The sequence below is a fragment of the Tyto alba genome, unplaced genomic scaffold (assembly GCF_018691265.1).
Source record: "Tyto alba isolate M040663 unplaced genomic scaffold, T.alba_DEE_v4.0 Super-Scaffold_7, whole genome shotgun sequence".
NCBI classification, from domain to species: Eukaryota; Metazoa; Chordata; class Aves; order Strigiformes; family Tytonidae; genus Tyto; species Tyto alba.
The window spans coordinates 20,989,562-21,016,042 of NW_024881328.1; the positions used below are offsets into that span (position 1 = coordinate 20,989,562).

The 26,481-nt window shown below is 37.1% G+C and overlaps 1 protein-coding gene across 3 annotated transcripts in view; it reads right to left on the reverse strand.

The window, feature by feature from the left end:
• Positions 1-26,481, reverse strand: part of COBLL1 (cordon-bleu WH2 repeat protein like 1) — an 87,637-nt gene that overhangs the window by 41,962 nt on the left and 19,194 nt on the right. Inside the window, exon 1 of one of the 3 annotated variants that reach the window (XM_033007866.2) lies at positions 10,672-10,773. The exons of 1 other annotated variant lie outside the window; for it this stretch is intronic. In XM_033007866.2, the coding sequence (XP_032863757.2) occupies positions 10,672-10,766 (95 nt within the window). In that variant the 5' untranslated portion in view covers positions 10,767-10,773. Of the gene's footprint in view, positions 1-8,847; positions 8,974-10,671; positions 10,774-26,481 lie in introns of those variants that run through there. One more of the 3 variants, XM_033007867.2, reaches the window with a different exon arrangement.

The following is a 26,481-nucleotide window of genomic DNA, read 5'->3' on the forward strand; positions in this document are numbered from 1 at the left end:
CGAGAGGAAAAAGGCCACTGCAATAAAGCTTGTTCTGGAGCTTTTCTTGCCTTTGACCTCTCACCCCACGCAATTATTATAATGGTTTCTCAATTATTACAATAATGCTGTTCCACTGCTACACCATAGTAGCAGACAGCTGAAACCTTGCACATCATCTGCTCAACCAAGAAACAGTCAAGTAAGAGCTCAGGTGTACATTAAGTACATTAATTTGTTTTGTTTAAAATGATACATCAGTTTTGGCCAACAGGTATATAAAATATTTAAGCCCCTAATTTCATTTATAAGCATTCCCAGTCCAATAATCATCTTTAATACTCACAGAACAAATTGTCTTCTACACTAAGCAAAGATCATGAAAGTACCAACTTTTCTCCTGTTTTTCAGTTCCCTCTTTGGAGATCATGGTTTCACAACATCATGACTGCACATCTTCAAGATCAAACACTACTTGCTAGGAAAAAACTTGGACAGAACTGCAGCATTTCTATCGGCTTCTGCTCATGGCAGTTCAGCAAGTGACTGAAGTTATCAGTGCAAGTCACTCAAAAAATCAACGCTATATGTTTCAGGGCATATGTATAGATAACCCTTTTTTTTAAAAAAAGGAGGAGGGGAAGTATTTCGAGTACTTCATAAGGCATAAATGTTTAGTAATTCACATTTTAAGTTAGTTTGCAAGTTGGAGCTCCCAAATTGGGACTTGATAATTACATAATCAAACACAAGAAAAGTGGAGTATTTTACAACAGTGTCTACTGTCTACAGGCCAGTCCGAAAGGCCAGTTTCATCTGCAGTATAATTACAGCTGATACTTTTCTTTTCTTTCCTTTAGTGAAATTCAGCTTCAGTTTCATTTTTACTCTTCTTAATCTGAATACTAACAATTGAATTGACATATCTATTCCACATGAAGTATTTTTGGTTTAGTTTAAGACTGGAATACACAGCTTTTCTTATTACAGTAGCTACAAATATGTTGCAAAGCCACTCCGTGCAACTTTGTGATAGACTAAAATGAAAATACTCAAGAAATCAGACCATTACTCTTCCCACCCCTATCCACACAGCAAAATAGCCCACATATGAGGATTTATCTTCTAAGCACATTAAGCATTTTTTCCTGTCTATGATCTGATACTTGTCATCTCGTCTCTTAAAGCAAAAAAACCTTTTTCCAGACATCAGTGAAAACAAAGAATTTAACAATAAGTAATATGTAATAAAGTATATATTTTCATTAGAAATTTTTAAATCTGTATTTAAAAACAAAATCTTAACAGCTAGCATCCTACAATAGATGAGTTTCTACTTTCCTGTGTGCTATTAGCAAAGATCAGAAAATTCCCAAGTCCCTAAACTATCTGTTCATCATTATGGGGAAACACTGCATGGTATCAGTTAAAGTCAACAGTGTCATAGTACATATAGGTACAACAGCATATGTATGTGCTTATTGCATGCACACATCTTAACATTTTGCAGTACTTGCTAGTAAGTCTACTTGCTATCACATATTTAAAACTGTATTTATTTCATACCACAACACAAGGTTATCTGTTTTTCCCATTTTCAGAGAGGCTTCTCTTTTACATCTTGGATTCACCCATTATCATTCTGGCTTCTTCCAGCCCACATCTGAAGCTGACAGAAGAACCAACTGGAAGTCCTTTGCTTTACACTGCCCAATGAATTGGAAGCTTTCTCACAAAAAAAAAAAAAAAACACTTTTTACTTTTTTCCAAAAATGGAAAAGGGTGTTTTGTTTATAAACTTCCAGAAATTCTCTCCCTTAAAAACTGAGACTCAGAAAATGAAGGTGAGAACATCACCTGTAACTACCTACACTACATCTTAATTACCTTTGACTGCTGTTTGATGCATCCTACCTCCTCAACATACACACATTTCTAACATATTGCTTGAAATAAATTCTAGAATTTTTTCAGTCACTTGAAGCTTTAGATCAAGAAGTCAAAAGTTATTCTATAGTTGTACCAAAACTCTGCACAGCTGTATCGTTCTTGTAATTCAGCAACTGAATACTAACTAGTATCAGCAAGTGCATATATATTAAGTTAAGAACAAAGACTCACAAAATCCTGGCATACTCACTGGCAAATTACAGTTCACTATTTAGATTCTCTGATCAGGGCTGTGAATGGGAAGTCCCTACATTTACTTACCTTCCACTACCTTTACAGTTGCAATGACCCATTTTTAGTTCTAACACTCCTCCAAATAAGACTGCAAGCCATCAGTCAAATCTAATGGAGAACAATGAGTGCAGAATAGACTATGCTTTCTTTTAGGAGCACTTCTAAATGAAAGAAAACCTCAGAGACAAACAACATCAAATAAACCGTTCAGAGAGTAATAGAACATTTCAACTCCTCTTTCTATCTTCTTCAGAGTCACTCTGTCAGTTCTAGATGTTCAGTGCTGGTTTGCCCTAAAGCTGCTACAAAACAGAATTCACACAATGACCATTCCATCGTGCGAAATAGGCACTGGATGGTAGAAGTACATGAAATGACCAAGCCATTTCCTTGAATCTTTATGATTTGCTAAGCACATAAAGCTATGAAAGCAAACTCCCAGAACAGTCAACAAGTTCTTGCTCCTCAAGAACAGAGTTCCCACCTCAAGGAGGGCATGAAGATATAAAAGTGAGGCAACTCCTGAAAACTACCCTTAGAGGAGTCTAGGGTTTATAGCAGAAGCTCACGCAATGGATCAAGTTCAGTGGCTGCCATGTGAGAATATGTGTCCTTTCTTCAGGTCAACTTACTGTCCACTGGAATAGCCCACTGTATGTTTGTATTTTGCACTGAGAGACTAAGACAAATGAACATCTGAACAGGGAAAAAGGCTCAGATAAAGTGAGAAAGGAAACCACAGCCTGCAAGGAGATCAAGAACCAAGCTTGAAATAAACTATAGACTAGAAAAACTAAGCAAATTAAAACAAACAAAAAACTATAAATGCTGAAAATATAAAGAAAACAGAAATTGCTTTTTTCCTGGTCATTGGATATCCGTTGTAAAGACGATCGAACTGAAGAGTCTAGAGATCACACCTCAAACAATTATAACAGAATGGCAGACATGAAAATCATAGAATTGTAGAATGGTTTGAGTTGGAAGGGACCTTAAAGATCATCTAGTTCCAACCCCCTTGCCATAGGCAGGGATACCTTCCACTAGACCAGGTTGCGCAAAGCCACATCCAACCTGGCCTTGAACACTTCCAGGGAAGGTGCATCCACAACTTCTCTGAGCAACCTATTCCAGTGTCTCACCACCCTCACAGTGAAGAATTTCTTCCTTACATCTAATCTTGATCTGCCCTCCTTCAGTTTAAAACCATTACCCCTCATCCTATCAATACAATCCCCGATAAAAGAGTCCCTTCCCACCTTTCCTGTAGGCCCCTTTTAAGTAGTAGAAAGCCATTAGAAGGTCTCCCTGGTGCCTTTTCTTCTCCAGGCTGACCAACTCCAACTCTCTCAGCCTGTCCTCATAAGGGAGGTGCTCCTGCTGCCTTATCATCTTTGTGGCCTACTCTGGACCCACTCAAGCAGGTCCATGTACTTCTTATGTTGGGGGCCCCAGAGCTGGACACAGTGCTCCAGGTGAGTCTCACAAGAGCAGAATAGAGGGGGAGAATCCTCTCACTCGACCTGCTGGCCACATTTCTATTGATGCAGGGCAGGATACAGTTGACTTTCCGGGTTGTGAGTGCACATTCCTGGCTCACAGTCAATTTTTTATCCACTAGTGCCCCCCAAGTCCTTCTCCACAGGGCTGCTCTGAATCCAGTCATCACCCAGCCTGTATTTGTGCTTGGGATTGCCTTGACCCTTGTGCAGGACCTTGCACTTGGCTTTATTGAATTTCATGAGGTTTGCACAGTCCCACCTCTCCAGCCTGTCCAGGTCCCTCTGGATGATATCCCTTCCCTCCAGTGTGTCAACTGCACCACACAGCTTGGTGTCAACAGCAAACTTGCTGAGGGTGCACTCAATCCCACCATCCATGTCACCAGCAAAGACGTTAAACAGTGCCAGCCCCAACACCAGCCCCTGAGGAACACCAATCGTCACAGCTCTCCACTTGGGCATCGAGTCACTGACCACAGCTCTTCGAGTGTGACCATCCAGGCAATTCTTTATCCACTGAGTGGTCCATCCATCAAATCCACATCTCTCCAATGAAAGAACAAAAGCATCAAAACCACTCCCAGTTTTGACTCATCTTTTTATAATGCATGAAATAGACATACAATCATTAGACTCAGCATGAATCTTTTACCTCTGCTTAAGATCTGTGGCTGTATGTATACACCAAACTTCTTCATTCCTCATTTCTTACATAAAACAGTCTCTAAATTTTTCTTATACAAGGAAATTAAACACTGAAAGTAGTCTTGAATGACACTTTCAACTTTTGCTTCATTCCAGCACTGCTTGCCAAGAATCTAAAAAAAAAAAAAAAAGTCACAAACCTGATAATATTGTGTCTTCCTCTGGACATTGATTACTTTGTTTTTGCATAACTGCATGTGGATCACAGAAAAGAGACTCCTCAGCAGGACATGGCTTTCTTCTCTAATTCTGTAATATTTTGGCCACATTTATCTGCTGATGAAAGTCTTAAAACAATATAGTTTTCTTAATGACAATCCTTAAGAACAGGTAACTTCTGGTACATGACAGAAGCTATTCCAAAACACTAAGATTTGTTCTGCATATTAGAAGACTTATAATTTTGTTTTTAAAGTATCAGCAGACCACAATGAGCAGTTTCTACAATGAAAACACTTCTTCCCACCCTCTAACTGAATGTCTGAACTTCCTACTTAGGTCTGCAGCTGATGTTTTGTAAGAATAGACACCCACATGGGATTGTAAACATAAAATCCATCTAAGAACTATTCTCATCTAATTCCTAATGAAGCTTTTTCACCATATCTGGCATTCTCACACTAAAATTAACCCGAAATCATTTAACATTTATCTGAAGATTTCCAGCTGAGTCTCTAACTTGCCATTGCCTCTCCTTCTACCTAAATCACACTCAAAGAACAGTGCTGTTGCTCATGAAAAGCACCTCTCTTTGATGGAACTTAAAATAATAATTAACTGGAGTTTGGCTAGTGGAAATATCACATTCTATTAGTCCCAACTAAGTAATTACCAGGCACACAGGTTTCTACACAAACTTTGGGTTGACAGAAGTGCTGCAAAAAAATTACTTAAGTTAAACATACTGCAGTTTTCTCATATTTATCCTCAACATAAAGCAGCCCAAGTATTTGCTGTACCAGCCTTATGGCATCTATATAACATGCCTATCAGCCTTGATATTAGGCTACCACCTCTAGATCAATAACATCATTTGATACACAGTCTATTTCTACGATAAAAGCAGCAACTGGATGTTAAGATCAAGTTATGGATCAATGTGAGTCAAACACTGTCCATTCTTAGGTTATCCCTTCAAGCCAGGCTTATGATACATGTAGGATAAAATACAGGAAAAATATTTTCTGTACCTGCTCCATAAAAAAAATACGAGCTTTCAGGTTCTAAAGTCATTCACTTAGTTATCTGGGGAAGAGTCTTAGGTTATATTGTATGGATATTGTGTCTAGCAGGTAGCTCAATAGGTACCAAAAAAACTAAGTTCAGAAACACATTTTAAGTTCCATTTCCAGGTAGAGGAACAAACATGAACCATTTGTAAATATTTTGTGGTAATGGGGTATTTCACAGTGCACCGCTCTATATAGATTCCCAAGGCTGAAAGGAAACCAATATTGCAAATAATATTGGTATTTTGAAAACATTACATAAAAATAAGCTGGCATTAAAAATGAGACACTGGGTAAATAGCTCTCCCAACACAAAAACATGTAACTGATAAACCAACTGACAAGTCAGTAGTAATGCTATGGGTGATAAGACTATTAATAAACTGATTTTTGAAGATTATCTCTACAGGTTTACCCAGTGAAGTTCCAGCAAACAACAAATCATCTACAGATGTTTTCTTACTTATGCCTATACTCAGATGAAAGTAAAAAATGTGGAATATCTATGTTTCCACTCTCTTTGCATAAATAAATTTAATCAAGAAAAATGAGGTATCTCTGGAATCAAGACATGTTTTCAGAGCTCCTGCTAGAGAAAAGATTTTCCTAGTCAATGGGGTGTGTGGATTCCCCCCCGCAACTAGCCTCATAGCTCTAAAGAAAATTATTTTTTTAAAAAGAAGTCTTATCCTAGAGAGAAATAAATCACAGGACTGGGACGGTAACCATGACAGTAAGGTGAAAGCTTAATGGAATCTTCGGACGTCTCGTTCACCCTAAAAGCGAGAAAGCAGCAAATGAACCCTCCAAGTTCCCTCCAGACCATTTGGAACAGACACTGGCCTGTCTGATTGTCTGTCCCCATGGCAGTGGCAGTCTTGAAAACAGAAGAGACTGTATTCGAGCCATAATTCATGCAATGTTTTCTCTTATTACAAGGAAAAAGGGGAGATTCAGAGGCAATGTAAACACAAATCTCTATGGTACAGGCATGTTTTCCATTGTGTCCCTCTTAGCATTAAAGGGGCACCAACTCCAGCATAAACTTATGTAATGTAATATGAAAGACTACCCAACTCCTGAGCACAGATAGCCACTGACTCAGTGTTGTTTTACACCATCCAACAAAACACAGTCAGCCCCTCTCAAGGGATAAGAATTGCCTTGCTGTCAGGAAGACAGCCAAGAGCTCAGAATCCTAGCAGGCAACAGAGGATAAAAGAGTACCTCATGCTATAAATTAGCATAAAGTTTATTATTATTACTGAGGAAATACAGAATGTGTTCTGATACAAAAGTTCCTTTATAACACATTCTGTTGTGCCAAAAGAAGTATTTATTTTTTCCATTAAATAAATAAATACATGAAAATGAAAAACAAGAGGCATAGTGAAGAATTAGTCCCAATGACATTATTTCTAAGGAGGTTAAGAACTTAGACTTCTGAACTAAATAGGACTAACACAAAATACAAATACAATCTTGGCATGTCCCTGTGCAACATACCTCTGCAGTAAGCAAATACTTTTGCAACCTTTCCACAAACCATAAAATGCAAAAAATAACCCAGATTTACTACCAAAAGAAAGTACAAAAAACTTCAAATGACACTCAAAACTGTTAAAACTTCATATGACTCAGCCTTTATTATATTTACAGTTATGGAAGCAGCCTGGCAGAAAGAAAAGAGCAGGGAAGAAAAAGCAGTAAATCTGTAACAGTAATTGAGTAATAAATAACTGGCTGAATAAACAGGAGAAGAAAACAAAGAGTAGCTTGAACTGAAAGGGGGAGCTTAACCTTTGATACACTAATAAATCTAACAAATGCTTAAAACTCAAGCAAACGTATGTTGCTTCCACTAGGAACAAACCCTTAAATCTTTCAACAACTGTCATAAAAGGATGCTCATATAGATGTTTTTCTCCTATGACCAGTAAGAAAAGTTCAATTAAGGGCTCTCAAATAGAGTAAAACCTGAATCTGCCCTTCTGGCCATTATCTCCCAGTCATGACAGCTGGTATAACACCACTGTCTTTTCAAAGCCTGCAGATGAAACACCTAGCTCTGCTCACGGCTTTTTCAGCTGCTATTCTGAACATCAATAGAGATAAGAATTGTCAATTTATCTGAGCTTTTCTGCTGCTGCTTTTCTCTCCTGTTCAAAATCACGTCTTAGAAGTAACACTGGAGGCAGACACTGGGTGGATTTAGAGGCTGGGAAAGGTAAGGAAAGGAAACCAGAGCCACTTAGTATCGCAGCAGGCAGGAAAGAGGGTAACACAGACCCTTCCCTTTTTCCTCACATACACACATGCCTCAATATAGGAAGGTATAGGTACGTGGGTGTAGCTGTGGGTGGGTAAAAGTAATGCAGGACAGCAGCTAGGAAGCTCTGCAGTAACAACAGGGAAGACAAACTTTACTTCCTCTTCCTCTTAGCTGCTATAGAAGGTTGAATTCAGTCCTGTTTCCTAGATGAAGATTCAGGTACAAGAAGAATAATTGAGCCAAGCACAGTGACACAACTTTGAAGCACTGCAGCTAATTTCTGTCTTCCATGCAGGTGTTCGGAACAGAACAAGCTTTCTCCCTTGTAGAAAGCTCTTCAGCCATCAGGAGCCTTCTCTTAGCAATTATGCCCTTTAACTACTTACAGTTTGATAACATTTCAAAATGTTTCGTATATTTGCATAAGCAAGAAATACGAGGGTTTAGTAGATTGGAAAGCAAACATGACACAAAGCATTGAAAGGGAATGGGATGCAGGGAAGGTTTCCTATCACGATCTTAAAAAAAAAATATATATATATACGCAGATGCTATGTGACACATGGAGAATGGACAGCGAGTTCCTACACAGACAACCATGTCAGCAAACAAGGCACCCTGGTTCATTACAGGAAAGAAAATAAAAGAGGAAAAAAAAAAATGTTACGTTCATGCCAAGAAATTGTACTAAAACAAGTGTTTTCATTAGTAGATTGCAAGAGAAGCATCTTTGCAGTTAATATCCTTGAAAGCTAGGATGTAATAAAGAGGTTTCTCCTGAAGTATAAACAACATACCTTTAGTTTCCCAAACAGAAGCACCACGCATCTCAGGCTAACACTCCTTGCAAAACTAAGAAATGCTTTGAGTACCTACATGCCACCAGATTCTCCTGATCAACTTTCACAGCATCTTCCTCAACACTCAATCCCCTCCCTGCATCCTCCTCGGAAAGCAAAGTGGGAAACCCTCTTACCTTCAGGAACAAGGCTGCATTTACTCCTCAAATGTCAGTGCTGCTGCTGGAGCCCAAGCTCGACCCTCTTATGCATTGCCTGAAGGAAGGTGGGTGGTATGAATCACAGCCTGAAGTCCTAACCCAGCTCTCTTCGTAGCATGAGCCCGAGCAGCTGTTTCGTAGCCACCTTTACTGCCCCTGACAGCAAAAGCTCCCTCCCCTTTGTCCTACTTTAAACTAAACTCCCTCATTGGTTGGCAATTCAAGGCCCCAAATGAATGCTATTATTTCCACCCAAACTCATCCTCAACTACATACAAAATCTGTCATTAGTCCCGTTCTCCACACTCAAAATCCCCTAGATCCATTTCTTACTGGATTCTTGCAACAGGCAAGGAAGGTAAAAGATATTTCTTCAAAGAAAGCTGGCTCCCTGCATGTTGGTGGTAACACCAAAGCTACTTTGGATGACCCATTACTTCCATCAGAAAACATCTGCCCTTTATGAAAAAGGGTTCAGGACTTCAGCATTAACTATAAAGTAGGAAAAACTTCTTTAGGAAAGGAAGAAGCATAATTCTTACTAACCTTTATAACTATTATAATTATCATCAGCAGTCTGCTCTGGGGAATGTAGATAAACTTTCCTACACAGCTATGCTGATGAATAATTTGCTGTAACTACTATACTTCACTCTTGTATTCATCCCCTCATCCTTTTCAACTTTCACTATCACTGGTTTACACCCAGTATTTTTCACTGCTGAGTTTAAAACACATTAACATATGATTCAGTGCCAGAAGTATACTGACTTTTACAACAATTTCAGCTGAGCAAGATTTCTTAAATTCTTTCTTTGTTTCTATAAGCAAAGTGCATCTTGGCATAGCACAGTTATTTAGGTATTTAGTTTATTTCAATCCTACAAAATTATTTTTATGCTTTCCATGATAAATGAAAGTGATACACAATATTCAAGGAATACACAGAATACACAGCAAGGACTCTGCTATATTAAACACTAAAGGCATTGACTTTTACAAGTTATTACAAATAACAAGTGGGGGTTTTTCCAAACAAAATTTTAGATTAAAGTCACATGAAAGACAATCAAAGTCAGAAAAGCCTTACAGTCTGCATGAAATAACATCATCCCTCATTTAAAATCATCTCAATAACCTCCTTCAAGCTTTTAGGCCCCAGTCATCAACTTAAAATATTGAAGACCTTCTGTACCCAAAAATGCACCACCAAAATTCCAAAAGGTCATCCACATGGATAAATGTACAGGTCTTTATATACCCTCATCTTTGAGCCAGAGACAAACTTTAAAAAAGCTTTTGTACCTCAAAACAAAAGAATTACATTCTTCCTCTGAAAACAGGACAATGGACATTAATTCTTCTTTCTTATCACAGGCCTACACTTGAGTTTTGGCAATTTACATACTGTCCTACACCCAAATTCTGCCTTCTCTCAAAGAGCAATGACTTCAATGCTTCTGCAGATACATAATTATTGGTAAATATTTTTCCTCACAGCAGGTGTTAGGACAAGTTCAACCAAACAAGCAAGGAAATGTTGTGTAAATACCAACACTTGCATCTTAGTCTTGCAAAATATGTGTCATTTTACAACAACAAACACTTCCAGAATTCCCATTTACACCAACCAGAACAGTTCTGTGTGTCAACGTTTTATCTGTGTATAGCAAACCAAAGTATTGCTAGTTTGACACTCCCCAGTAAGATAAAACAAGTATTATGCAGAAGACATTCTGCCAGTCATCTAAATAAAGAGGGAAGAATAGCTAAAATTGATTGCACTACTTTTCTGCTTACCTCCAAGATAACAGAGGTTTTTCTTCTCCATTAAAATCAAGTGAATTTCTTTCAACAGCATATGTAGGTAGAAGGGACGGAGTGTGTGTGTGCATGACAAGCTCTCTGTTGTTCCCTTCCGCTACTGGTGACATCAGTAAGCCTACCTATTTATAATCCCACCACCTGACCACACAGCCTACCGAGTACATCTAGAGATTTATGTAGCCATTAATCCTGACATCTCTACTTCAGCCAATTCAAAAGATAGTATTAAGTAGCTTTATTATGTCTTCTGTGGCTTTATACCATAAAAAGAATCCAATCCTGTTTTCTGTGTCCCTTTTATTTTTGCAATACAAGTTTAATGGGAAGTTTTAGAATTAGGACTCTTCCTCACATCCATGCTTTTTAGCCTTCCCTATGCCTCTGTAAGATAGCCAACTAAACAGTTCAGGTGACCAAGTTGTAGTGATCAGTGACATACTTAGGCAGCAGAGGCAAATACCCATTTACATCTAGCTAATTTGATCACCAGTACAACCTACAAAATTATTGAAGCTTTAGATGTTGATGAATCAAGTTCACAAACAGAAGTTCAGTATTTATGCTATCACAAAAACAAAAAACAACTCTGTAGTGTTTGAAGTAGGATAGTTTACAGAAAGCTGACCTCATTGTCAATTAAAACCAGAAACTACTTAAAAGCAATTCTCAATTCAGTTACCTCTTCACAAAGTCAAGTCTAATGCATACAGCCATGTAAGGACTGCTTACAATTAAGTCTGTCCAGGGAATGGGAAGGAATGCAGTCAAACACTTTTGAGCAAGCACTATCAACTGCAACACCCTGGAAGTTCCTATCATTGGTAAACGTTGCTTCTAGATCTGTATCAGGCCACACAACCTTTTCAAGTGGCTTGTGTACCACTTCAGTGCGAGGATAACATCTGTGTGACTGAATGTGTGCCAAGTGAACAACATTACTGATGATTCCTTATCTAGCCTCTCTTACCTGAGAACTACTATCACCAGCATCCATTCCCCTTTATTTCAGACAAAACAGAAACCTACGCCAGTTTTACCTAACATGTATAAGGTTGAATGAAACAATCAGATCAAACAGTTGTGTTTCAAGTCAACTGCACTCTGCAACCAAACCAAAAGTTGACAATGCAAAGAATAGAAATCCTTGAAAGAATTTCAATTGCTTGAAAAGCGGGGGACAGCGATAATGCAGATGCAGCCAGACTTGCAGGACTAGACAGCCAGTAGTAAAAGTTCCATTGCAGACAGGGTATCAATGTTGTCTAGAATACGAACATATTCCCTATGGCTAGTATGTCCTACACAGGACAAAACATTTGGGAATTCCACTTGGAGACATTAATTACTATTTGGGTCTAAGGTCAGTAGCTAGAAATATTCAGTTAATATTCACAATAATAAAATACCTGATTTTTTTTTTTCAGTCCTACCAGTATCTTGTGGTGCTAAATTTTACATATTGTTTATCTACATAGCAATTCCCTTCTTACGGCTTTCACATATTAAGCAGTAAATCTATCATTGATGAAGAATCATGTGGTTTTCATTCAGGGAGTCACCAATGGAATCTAATACTATCAACCATGATAAACAATTGCCCAACATTTTAGCAAGTGTGTACCTGGCTATTTCCCCTGTATCTCACAGAGGTTATTTTTACTTTTCCTTCCACCAATATCACTCAGCATAGGCCAAGTTTTTGCTGTTTTTTTTTTTGTAAGTTCCTAGAACACATTCAAAAGGTAAAATGTTTTAAAGATGGGATAGGAGAGCTTTGAGAGAGTATTAGGAAAAAAAAAACTCAAACTGTTAAGGGAATGGAATTAAAATGTCTTCTTAGAATTTCTTTTGGATTAGAATTTTAAAATGCTTCTCATTTTTTCACAAAGCATCTACTTAAATTATTCATCTTGGCATTGCTGTACTAACAAACATTCCCTAAAAAGGAAACATCAACTGACTAGTATCAGCAGCAAAAGGGAATGCATGGGAATGGATCATAACCAGGCAATATATTCTATTTCTTGTGTGTATGCTTTAAAAAAATAATCAATCTAATTCTGCTAACTACAATTGCACTATAACACTAAACACAAAACACTTTCTACAGAGGTCCTTCTATAGGTCACGTTTTTAATACATATATTTCATGCTCTTTAAATCACAGAACTGTTTCCAAGACCAAAAGGAAATGAAGACTTGCATATACTAGTGAGGGCAGCAAAACTAAGTTTTCCAATATTAATTTTTAGATCACTAATACCTTCAGATTAACTTTTCTGTGGATACTCAGAGCACTGGGTATTTCTGCCCTAGGGAGGACAAAAAAAAAAAAAAAACACAACTAAAAAAATCCATAGTAAGCTGTTAGAACGGATGTATATCAGTTATCTGCACATGGAAAAGCTGGTCAGAATTATTATCTATTTTTAAATCCCTAATAGGGATATAGATCTGTGAAGTTGGGAGCTCTTTGAACCTATTGTCTCTAATGTTATAAACAAAAGACTATTTTTTAAAAAACTATCTGATATTTCATCTAACCCTGAAATAGTAATGATTATTTTTTTAAAATAATATCCATGAGAAACTAAAGTCCAAAAGCAGCAAGAATAGCAGGAAACCTGAACTGCTAGCCTAAGAACAGGCATTCTTCCAGATTAAATTCTTGCTTTATTAAATAGTCTATTTCTTCAGTTGCTTTGTACCTACTGAGATGACATCTCATCTGTGATGGATCAACACAGCCAAGTCTCCAGGGAAAGGCAAATAGTTTTGTTCTATCAAAAACAACTGGAGAAGATAGCTTAGAAAGGAGGCTTCCAAATAGCTTGGAAGCAGACCAAGAACTTGTTTTTCTTATGCAAGTCACTCATCAACAAGGAAAGTTGATTATAGATTGTATAATCACTCAACATTAAGGGAGACTTAATTACTTTTCCATTATTTAACATTCATTTTGAGGATTTAATGCAGCATCATTAGACAATTCTGTTGCATGTTCTCTCTTCACTTACTTGGAACAGTTAGAACACAACAAGTTGGTACATGTACAAATGGTAAATATAAGAACATGAGAGCCAAAAGACCACGTCATTATGTCCCTTATATGAAAGTCTTATCACACCTTTGCCCATCCCCGTCGATCCTCTCTGAACATTCTCCAGTTTTACTATATCCTTTTGGAGATGACAGAGACCAGAACTGTGCACTGTATTGTCATCACAGGTTTATACAGTGGCATAATCATGTTTTGTCTCTTCTTCTCTTTTCCTTTACTAATACACATGGCAAACTGATTTACATTAAATTAATCTAAAGTGAATCTAACTTCATCTTATTCTCCATTTATTTTTGTAAAATCATTCTGCAAGTATTCAGTCATGTCTCCCCTCATTACTACAAATAATGACTTTACTATCACCAAACTGCCGCCTCGCTATTCGGCTGCTTTTCTAGATTATTAGCATGTTGAACTAAAGAGTTCCAGCACAGATCCCTGGGGAACTCCAAGGTGACCTCCCCTCCCCTTCATAGTAGACCATTTCCCTCACCTCTGTTCTTGTTCTTGAGGAAATGATTTGCTCATGCAAGGTCTACCATCTTATGACATGTTTTTTTAGTTTTCCTAAAAGCCTAGAGACTGGCAGAAGCCTTTTGAAGGACCAGAAAGACTGCAGCAGTTGGCTTTTCCTCATCCATTTGGTCAGCACAGCACTTAAATTTTTACAGCATTAAGACATTTATGCTGTAGATATACCACTATATCAAAGAGTTCCTTGTTTTATTCTGTGATTGTTGCATCACAGTCTGCAGAGAAACAGATTTTGTTCATAAGTTCAGTCACCAAATATATAGTTTGTCTTGAATACTAAAGCAGTACTTCAGAGCCCTCACCAACGCTGTCTAGTTGTGCAAATTCAGGACAAAAAGAGAATGCCTACTCAGAAAACTTTTGGGAACAATATTTTGGGCTGCCTGTCATTGGTGTGACTTCCCTTTATCTACTGCATGACCCTTCCACCTCTCATCTCAATTACTATCTTTTATCCTCATTTTCATGTCATAGATCATTCCTCTTTCTACTCAGCCCAAAAGGCAATATGCAAACACTAGCACATTTTATGACATTACTGAGTCACATTTCATCTCAGCTGCTAAGGATCTGTGCCTCACTATCCCACAGTTGTTTTAGTATTTTCTTCTGTGCCAATTCTCCTCCCCAGAGCAATTTCTGTAACTTTTTCCACAGGACCGCTACCACCTTCTCACCTAAGGCTCTACCTGCATTACACCTCCAAACATCTGACAATGAAAAACTCATAATATTTCTTGGTATGTGCGTGGTAATACATTAAAACTTCCCTCCTTTTTAAGGTCAAAGAGAAGCACAGATCAAGGGACTTGGGAAAGTTTGTATGGATTAAGCTCTATAGAGGAACACAGAGGTTAAGGTAAAAGGAGCAGCAAAAACCCCAGCATGTGATGAGAGTAAAATGATTCAATTCATGCTCACTTTTCAGAGAAAGACAGAATACTAATAGATGTTATCCAGAAGTTTTTATTTATTTACAACCAAAAAGAACTATAAACTGCAACACAATCCCCAGATTCTGAGTGTTGGTGATTCAGAGATATTTGAGAGAACATGACATTGAAATTGAAGGGTCATTAATTGCCTAGAAATTACCATTTTGGAAAGTCAGCACCTCTTCCTCCCCTCACGTGGAAGTTATAATATAGAAATTGTAAACTAAAAAAGATACATCATTTAAGGGGTAAATGACATGTTACTACAGTGGTGGCACTGCCATGGCACTAGTGGTTGCCACAAATAAAAATGTAAGAAATAAGAGACAACTGGGGTTGTAAATTGCAGGATTTTTTTCCTAATATTTTTTGTGTCAACTTGATATGGCTAGGTAACAGATGGTATAATATGTTTTTCCTGCTTTGACACAATTTATAAACAAGCTACAGATGGCTATAATGAAATCCTCATTAACACACTTATATTTTCACAGTTTAATATAGCAATAATGAAACTTTCAGGTCTGGAATTTCCTGTTGGTTAATTAGTGGTTAGGTTAATAGCCTGAGGAAGTGCACAACCCAGAAAGTTTCCTTATTGTTTAATCATATAATTACTATATTCATATTTCTGGGAAAGCTCTCAAGACAGATTTAATGTCACAATAAAGCTACCTTCATAACACTCTCTCTGTTTGTGAAACAATTGTATTATTTTATTTAGCAGAGTGTGTAGGCAGAAAAGACATGAGCAGGCCTAATTCAGCTGTCTCTGGGAAGTTTCAGCTCGTTTTTCTTTTAGAGATACCATTTTACACTTACAGGATTCTTCAAATACACATTACACCAAACAGTACAGAAAAGCTAGGATCAAGAACTCTTGGTCTATTTATACAATGTTACCATAAAATCACTGACTGATACTATTTTTTTTTTTTTTTAAATCCCAGTTTATAATCCTCCACAAAAAGCTTGAAATACAACACATGCTTAGCAGCACACCAAGATTTCACTAGATCTGGGATCTAGAAAGGGTTAAAAAAAAGAATCACCACAAATCCTGTACTCAGGTTATTTCCATAAATAATGCTGCTGCTCTAACACAAACAGCCATAATGCTAGCTGTAAATTAAACAATATGATTAAAATAGTAGTGAAGGATGTGGTATTCACAGCTAAAAGCCTTCTGGGGTTTAGTAACCCACGCACCAGTTACTAACTGATGACACTGTGCCTTCCTTACTGTGTTACTTGTGCTACAAGACTAAAGCAGCAGTGAGCAGCCATACCCACGCCCCAGCCGTGCCTTCCCTGGGTGGTACAGGCATATCCCCACACACCTGATACCTGTGCTGGTGCTATGGCACAAGCAAACTGGTATCTTGGCAGAACCAGGCTCCAAAATGTTACTGAATGCTGTTACTGAGATATTTCTTTTTTTTTTTAACTGTCATCACCAAAAATCTACACTGAGAAAATGCAGCACTTCTGTACAAGCAGTTACATACCGAGTTACCAGGCAAAGACCAATGGAAACAACCACACTACTTTTTGAAGTGCTGGAGGTTCAAAAGAGGATCGCTACTGCCAAGTCATCATGAAAGGAACTTAATGTGGAAAACTTGACTTGTGACTGAAGTCACACAGTTAAAAACAGACAGTATCCAACTATTTAAAAGTTGTAAGGCTAAAAATATCTTTTAAGCATCCAAACTCATTTATGACAGAGGACCATAAGGAAAGAGAATTTGGATTTTCTAACAAATACCTTATTCTTTAACAAACACATTATTATGACTATTCTGTAAGGTTCTGGAGCCCTCCCATTTCTTCATAATTTATTTAGACAACATTAAGGAGAATTGAAACAGTAGTATCTTCCTTAACCAGCAGAAGCAGAAGCCATGCAAAACAAAGACTTTCTGGAAAATTAAATGTCACTGTGGGATTCAACAATCAAATGTATCCAAAACCAAACAACTAAAAAAAAATTAAAAAAAAAAAAAAACAACAAACAAAAAACAATGTTTTGGGAGATCTGAGAATTACAGTTCCAAAAGAGTTACCGTGCTTCCTTAAATCACTCTCAGAGGCCTAGAAAGTTAATCAAAAAATGACAGACAATAAAGCTCCCACAGTGATTTTCCTCTGGAAAATCCTGTGCTTTAATTCAGAAACCTTCAGATCCAGTTTCACATACAAGTTTTCATAATCATATCCATTCCTTGACAGAATAGTCTGTACTTCAACAGATTTTATGGCACTGTTGCTGTAAGGAATTTAGATGTAGCTTTAGTAAAAAGTTGAACAAGTTTCTTGTTTTATATGTTTATATATAGTATAACACTGTTTTTAAAAACCTGTAGCTCTGGTCAAGTTTAGTAACATTCACTCTTCTCCTCTCAAAACAAAAAGTTAAAAATAATTGCAGTATTTCAATGCTACACAGTTTGTGAAGCAAGGACATCTTGTGTTTGCTTCAACCAGCGCTTCTCCACTCCTTTCTTCAGAACTGCGCATCTGGCGATGTGCTCTTCATCTTTTGAGTTCCTGAACTTATCAGATGCTAAATTAGAAAGGGGCAGGGGGAGGGGGGGGGGAAGAAAAAAAACACTAAAAAAATAACAAAAGCAAACATCATACTTCAGTTATAAACTTTGTTGTGCAAGTATCAGGTACTTCCTCAAACTGAAGTAAAACATGAGACAATGGAAAAATTATACAGTCAATTGCACTGGGATCAACAATAAAATTTATAATGAAAAGCCCTCCTCTTTTTAATTATGACATTAAATAATTCAGATCCTTTGTTTTACAGCAGCTGAAACTGATTTACAGGAGGGCATTCATTCCAAAGGGGTAAGAAGCCATCTAGGGAGCAAAAGCCCACAGTTGCAAAGATGGCATGTGGGAAGGAACATTCCTCAGGTTCCCTGCCACCCCTAAAAGAAGAATGAGGAAGAAAAATACAGTGTTCATTCTTACTTAATACACACACACAAGCTCCTTAATTCAGATAAGCATATATCTTTGGAATCAGGATCATGGATAACTAAACTGGGAGTGTACCACACCAACTTCCGGAAGGGGTGGCTAGTCATGAGGATTATCTCCAGCATTCAAATGAAGAAAGCACAAATCAATAAAGTTGAAAAAAAATAAAAGAAAACATGCCTTCTACAATACAGACTTCATTATAGATATAGCAGAAACAGTATGGTACCATTAACAAAACAGTTTAAAATACCTCCAAGAAAATCAAACATAACAGGTTTGCACCCAGAAAATGCTATTTGCAACACTATAATTTAAAACTTGAAATAAAAACAAAACAAGCAAAAAAAACCTCACAAAGGCTCAAGTTAGGTTTTATCTGCTGCAAACCATAATTCCAAAGTAATATTCAGAAGAAGTGCAAGTGCTCCAGTCATACTCAATCTCTATTACACAGGTCATAGTATTTGGGAATTTACTTCTTTTATTATTATTAATTTTAGAAAATTTACAGAGAAAATGCTCCTGCCGTGAGCTATCCAGGGTGGGGCAGAGAGGCGGGGAGGGCAGGGAATGTATTATGCATTGGCAAAATTAACAGAGCTCATGTTTCATCTTCCACCATTCAAGTATTTTGCTGGAACGCCCACTTGAATATAGAAACCTTACTTGCACTACCTCAACAGGAGCTCATAAGCTCCTTGAAATTGCTACCAGAGAAACCAGATATTCTAGAGACTAGGTGCAACACCCTATACTGCATGGGCATACAAGTTCATCACTCAGTGCTATACCACTTGTGTAGACTGTCATCTCTGTGCAATAGTACAAAACAGATGCTTAACAAAACTTTGTATGTTAAAGCATCCCAAGTTCTTTCAAGCTCTTCACAGAGCAGGACTGTCATTTGGATTTTCTACCTACTCAGAGAAGATTAGAAAAAAAAAAAAAAAAAGAGGTGACAATTCTATTTGTGTGGAATACAAAGACTGAAATCCTATCAAATGAAAAGCTTACTAAAACCAAAATGAATGAAAGCAGGAGGAAAGAAGACATGCCAATAGAACACTTTAATGAAGCTGAGTTCTGCTGGATTAAGAAAACAAAAGAGAAAAATAAAAATATTTACTCATGCACTATGAGGCCTCTTATGACACAGTAAGTTCATAAATGTTTCTGAGTGTCTTATCTTGATGTGCTACTTAAAAAAACAGTACATTATTGTAGAGTGATATACCAGCCACAGAACATTTGGTCTGCTTACCCGGTATTATCCACTCCTAAACTTAGGCATACAATACACCAAGTTTTTATAATTCAGTGTTTTACTTCAGCCCTGTAAACTTAGCAAGCCTTCAACAGAAAGGCAAACAGTTATGGTAGGTGGCTATTTCTGGCACTATTATTTTTCTATCAAACAGTCCAAGTTAGACACAGCACATCACAGAACTGAAAGAACAGCACATATCAACACTGGGGGTTTTTGTTTTGTTTTGTTTTTCCCCCTCCCCTTGGGGACTGTTTGTAAAAAACAAAAAAAGCATCTTTTCATAAAAGTTCCTAAAGATACAGAGTTTTATAGATGAAGTCATGTGACAATTTAAAAAAATTTTATTTTAAAGATATAAACAAAAGTACCTATTAAAAAGATATGGACGGGCATACAACATGGTCAGGAATTTCACTTTCACAACAGAGAGCAAAGATTTTCCTTCCTGATGAAATAAAGTGCCATTACATACACTAACAGACTTTTATTCACAATGCTGAAGTCTTACCAGAACTTGAATCACATGGTATACATTTAAAAACTTGTATTTTCTTAAAATAAAATTGCAGTCTTTTTGCAATCTAGGGTATGAAGTGAGACATTTTGCTAGCCAAAATTCTAATACAGGAAGGACTCAAGCCAGGACCAGTGATACACAAGAGTGTACATGCGTACATTTCAATATTCTGTTTTAAGAAAGAGCAATCAGAATTGTCCATGACTTACATTTGAAAAATATCCCCTGAACAAAACCCAAGACCTACAGTACAGTGAACTTGTTCCTTCCATTGACTGCAGTATAAATTGTTGTAACATCCTGAAGAGAATCTGCAGTAACTACCTTAAATCACAGACACTTTAAACATCCCAAATACTGCAAAAGCCTGACCTGTGGTAAAATAAGCTTCCTAAAGAAAGACAAGTAATAAAAAACGTCTCTGTGACTTTCTCTCACATTTACTTCTTCTACCTTTGGCTGTTATTATCTGGAAATCCAGGCTTCTGAAAATATGTATTTAACTGCATGTAATAAACAACTCGAAACTGTTTTACAAAAATACAGTCTTTTAACCGTTTCTTTTTAAGCCTTTTGTTCATTATTTTGCTTAGATACACACTGCATTTATATTAAACGTAATTAAAAAAAAATGCAACACTTGTCAAAGAAATACTGGAAAAAGAAAACAGTATTTTTAACTCTCACTGTTTGAAGCTTTCCAACTGCACGTAACAAACAGTACAACCTAGAAGTATGGACTGTAGTATCAGATATTGCTACTGCTGGCTTTAAGATTCGGCAAGAACTCAGAGCCCACATTCACATGACTCTACTTACAGTTTACAAGCAAGGTATGTGAATTTGGAAAAAGAAACATTAATTTTCTAGAGAAAAGCCCAAGTATAACTTCTATAATTAGGACACAAATGTGAACATAAGCACCTGCTTATCAGAGAAAGCCTATACATGTTAAATATACAGCTCGATACTTACCGTGCTCTCACATTTTATGTTTCTATTAGAGAAAAATACAAAGCCCTCAGTAAAGACACTAAAGCCCAGAGGTGTCTGAATAACACATGCCGAGGCTTTGCTAGCCCGGGCTCGATTTGTCCCCTTAGGCACCCGTCCTGCCTCCGCACAGCGCAGGCAGCAAGCGCTCTGCAAATGCAAGGAAACCGGGGCAGGGCGAGCAGGCCGACAGCACGGCGGTGCGAGCCTGCAAAATTCATTACGTTAAAATAAGTAACTGCTTTTGCTGCAAGAAAATACTGCAAGCATGTTGAAAACATGACAATCAAAACTCTTACAACATTAAAAGCACCTATTTTAAACACTCAAAAACGTAGCCACTCTCCTTAGACTAGGGAGTGTCAGGTCAGCTTTTGGTACCTGGGGAGCGGGGTGGGCCGTGGCAGCGGGCCCAGGGAATGGCTGCCCATGCCTGCACAGAGCAGCGGCGTCACACCTGCCACCCGGTCAGAAAGGGCAAGAGAGTCGGTTCTGCTCCCTGCCAGAATATCGGGAAGAAAATACAGATAGGGAAAACCCTGCCTTTAATCCGGAGATGTTAGTAAAACTAAGCTAGCTATGAAGGAAAAAAAAAAAAAAAACAAAAAAAAAAAAACACACACATTCTGCTCTCTGAGGCAGGCCAGGCAGGTGAAGTGCTGAAAAATTCCTTCCTACATGATTGCCTGGTGTGAAATATCCTCAACATTGTATTACTTCCTATACGTGAAAACCACTGTCTTAAACCTGCAGGTACTTACCCCACCAAGATCTAAGCAACTCTTCAAAGTTGTGCAAGGCAAAGCACAATATATCCCTCAAAGCCTAATGCTGCTTTTAAGAACAAAGTCTCTCTGACATCCTTTACTTAAAGTCAACAACAGTGCAGATGTCTTGACTGTAAAATAATATCAACTATCTTCATAAGAATTGCTGTGTCTAGTTTTAAAATGAAACCATCTTCCTAGAAAAGTGACCACCTGGAAATAAACTATATGCATACGTAGCATTGCTAGAACAGATGAGACCTATTAACTTGCTCCTTCAAGTTATTGCTGTGAACTGACACATCCTTTTCAGTGACCAAACCAGCCACTGCTTACTGATTTGATGCGTTAGGTGAATGAACCAGTATTGCTTAGAAATCCTCTTTCTGGTTCTCCAGCTAGCCAGGTTTCAGCAGGGACACATAAATACTGCCTCACAGAAGTTAGGCAAAGAAACGTGCTTTACCACCCTCGTGAGACGAAGTCTGCAGCCAGGAATACAGATATTTTAGTTCATAAGTGATCTTCCCACTGGGGATGAGGGAACAGAAACTGGTTTAAGAGAAGCCATGAAAAAAAAAAGCCACAGGGTGGCACTGCAGTAGGCTCTATTTTGAAACTACTTGGCTTTTTCTTTTCCGGGCAAATCAGAGCATATCTAATCCCATCTGTATAAAACAGGAGACTGGTTAATTTTTCTTCAAGCATTGTATTGTCCAGCAACAAGTATCCTTACAATAAATCAAATCTTAAAAGACATACTCTACTGCAGAGATAGCAGGCCATTTTATAAATTCATTAGATGGTATTTAAGAGCATAACATAAGAATGCTATTGTAAAGATACTCTAAGAATTGATACATATTTGGGGTTTGTCAGTTCATTTTGAAATAATTTAAGAAAAAAATCTTCATAAAGCTTGCACATTTTCATACAAAAGCTAATGAATTTTCTTTGGACCGTGACTTTTTAAAAGTATTGAGATGTCAAAAATCTCTAAACAGTTCTCTTCCACTGAAAGGAAGAACAGTATATTAATTTATGAGAAAGTGAATGAAAGTTTGAAAAAGTCTTAATACTGGATTCAATACTATTGCATCCTTTTAAAACATTTTCCTTCTTGTGTATAAAAGAATTACACACATAATTTCATCCAAAATAAAAGATTTAGTACAGCAATATTTCAAAGCTAGATTTAGGAGTCTCTATTTAATCTGCATTGTTGGCGGCTTCTCCCCCAAATTTCAAATCCCTGGCATTTGAATTGAAAGCCAAAACTTTTGCAAGAAAAGCTATTCCTGTTCATTTAGTGAAGAAACTGATTTTCAACAGTGATTTGGAGGTCATCCAAGATTGCAACAGTTACTTTCCACTTTATAAAACAAAAGGTTTCTTTCAAGGTATAAACCTGATATTTCAGTAGATTATAAACTAACAGATAATATATGACTATGCATGACTATTTTAGTCACCTGAAGTCCTAGATCACTTTAAGTTTTCAGTTTGAAAAGTATGATCAGTAACAGTCTTCCTTATCAATGTTTCTAGTAATAAATGCAAATAAGCAAAAAGTTGTAGTATATTTGTTCAGTTGCATCATATTATAAATTAGAACACCAATTCATCTGCTGTCATTTTTCTTACCACAGAGTGCAAGAATTCTAAGATATATAAATTTTTATTCCCTTAGACAGAAGTGCAAGAGTGGATTGGTAATTGTTTCAACTTCCAAGTAACTATAAACCATTCTTTCTGCCACAAGATTGCTCTTTGTATTTTTTTAAACTGTTTGCATATGAAGATTATTTTGCTATATAACAACACTACATACATAACATTAATATTCTGACAAAGAAATATAGAAATATAGCATTGAATTTAACATTGGATATGGCAGATGATTATGTAATAGTATTGATTTCCAAAGCTATACAAATTTTATTTGAGCATATCATTTACTTATTTTGCTGACTCTTATACTAAAGCACTACACATTTTAATAAACAGTTTCAGAACATGCTCCTGACAAATACTAAATTAACAAGTTAGTAACCTGATAAAATAAATTGATTTTGGTACCAAAATCTCAGTGCTTGGAGTCAGTATTTCTTAAAAATCAGTATTTAACAGAAAAGAAGCAAGCCACCAAGCAATAACAAAACACAAAGGAAAATACTTATTACTGAAAAGATTTAGCTATTATTATTTCCTCTGCTTGAGTTTGGAGAGCAAGGACTTCTGCTGAAGTGTTTGCCTGTAGACACTAAGTAACTATATTCACAACACTTCATACAATAACTTCCCAGTGCATCAATTATGTCAACTAGAATACTGTTTACACATAACACAGCAAGGTCACATGCTGTTGCAACTAATGACAGTGAACTCCATTAATTCTAAATAAAATAAACTATTTAATCTAAAAATAGACACACTGGATGTAGTCTAATAGTGCTTCAAATAGAATTTCTGTCTACCTCTATTGCCACCTATACCACTATTAATAGAAAGCTAAACAGAACTGGACAAATTGAAGAAGTAGGTACTTTGCTTACCGAGACCTAACCCTTAAAAGAATGGCCTCTGAGAAAGTTGTCTATAAGATATATGGAGGAAGTAACTAGCATGTCTTCTGTTTGAGCTCTGTTTTCTTCTTCTTTTTAATTTCCTTCCTTAAGGCAGAGAAGTGTTCATAGTTAATTTGTACATATTTTACACAGGTTTGGAATAATGCCTCGGGATGGCACTAGAAACCCTATGAAATTAAATAGGTAATTTTGCTAATCATATGGCTAATAATCAAATTGCCAATTGCAATTTCAAAACTTGCCAATGCATTAAGCTTCCATAGTTGGTCATGAGTAATTTGAACAGTACTTGGTCTATGATATGCCATTACAGAACTCTGCAATCTAGATGACAGGTTACACACATGCTCCCAAAAGGGGGGGGGGGGGGGGGGGGGGTGGGGGGGGGGGGAATTCAAAATTAAAATTCTAAAATTTTAACCCACAAAAAAATCAAATACCAAAGAAAGGATCCTGCCAATCCTAATCCTGTTTTAACCATTGTAGAGCAAAAAAAAAAAAAATAAAAAGAAAAAAATATCTGTGTTTTCACATCTTGGGTATCTGAGAACTTCATATCTCTTTATTTATGCAGATGACTAAATAGTTCCCTTCGCTTTTCAAATATCCTTGAACATAAGTATTTGTTTAAGAACATAAAGAACAGAAATTAAACAGCTGCATAGCTTTTATCACTGCAGTGCAAAACTTCTACATTCAATTCTTAACAACTGAAGTATCACACAATTTTACACTCTTCCTCAAAAGTGCAATCAATATGTAGCCCAAATTTCTATAAAACCCACAGAAATTTAGATACGAGAAAACAAATTTTACAAAGCAGACCAAAACCCTCCACACAACTACTCCTAGCCAGCACTGAGAGACATATTTTTACATTCCCATGGAAAGTTAACAGTACAAGGAGCCACATGCTCCCTTGAGGCCATGCACAACTGAACTATTGGACAAAGAACAAGTTCTGGTCCCCATCACTTGCACATACACACAGATCATGGGAACCCATTTTCTCTGGGTCACTTGGCTACACAGCTGTGTGTGTCATTTGTCTTTAAAACACAAATGTCTTCCTTTAAGTGAACATCCACTTACTGCATGATCAAAAAAAAAAAAAAAAATCCAGAAAAGACCAAAATATCTCTATTGCTAGTATGGTATGCTTAACAGCATAAGCTAAAACACATGCAAAACTCCTGTTTCACTGAACAGTACAAGAGTATCTTATGAGTACAAATTCTGCCAAATTAAAAACTTTAGACAGGTGACTATTATAATCAGATCACTCCCAGATGGAGCCCAAAAACTATGTTGCAGAAGCCTCATCACACTATGACAATCTTGTCTCTGTCTCTCGCTGACACATGATTAAAACTTTTACTAACTTTCTGCATCTTTCTATCATTATAATTTTCTCATCTACTTAAAAGATACATTAATAACAGCTATCAAGATTATCTAATGGATCAAAAAAGTAGAAATCCAGGAGTGGAAATACCAAGTTTTAAAATGTAGCCCGCATACAGGAAGACTTCTTTAACAATTTCAGTAGAACTGGAGAGTGAACGTGCATGGAAAACAGATGTAATCATGCAACTGCAGCTTCTATAATACATAAGTGGTTTTGTGTTGAAAGTGCTGGAACAGCCACAAATTAAATTTGTTGAACAAAGTTGGTCTAGTATTGACTCAGACATACAGACAGGGATCAGAAAAATAGACTATGGCTTTGTCACTTCAGATATGTACAGAGGGCCAAATAAACTGTGATTTACTGCTAAGAGATACCAGAATTCACCTGTCAAATTAGGGATTACATTAGGAAAAGACAGGAAACCAACTGCATGATTCTCGATACCTTCACCGTCCCCTCCTCTTCTTAAGGTCCAGCAACCTTTTACCATCTTCTATATCTAAGGGCCAGCCATTGGCCACACAACCTCACTAAATCCCACTGCTAATCATAGTATGAATTACTAGACCACACCTTCTAACCACTCACTAACAGTCTGGCTGAAACTGTTTTCTAAACAAAAAATAAAATTAACATGGCTAAATAATGGCTGTTCATAAAACACTTTGCACCAGTGCGCTATTTCTGCACATGCAGTCACATGGTTTCTCAAG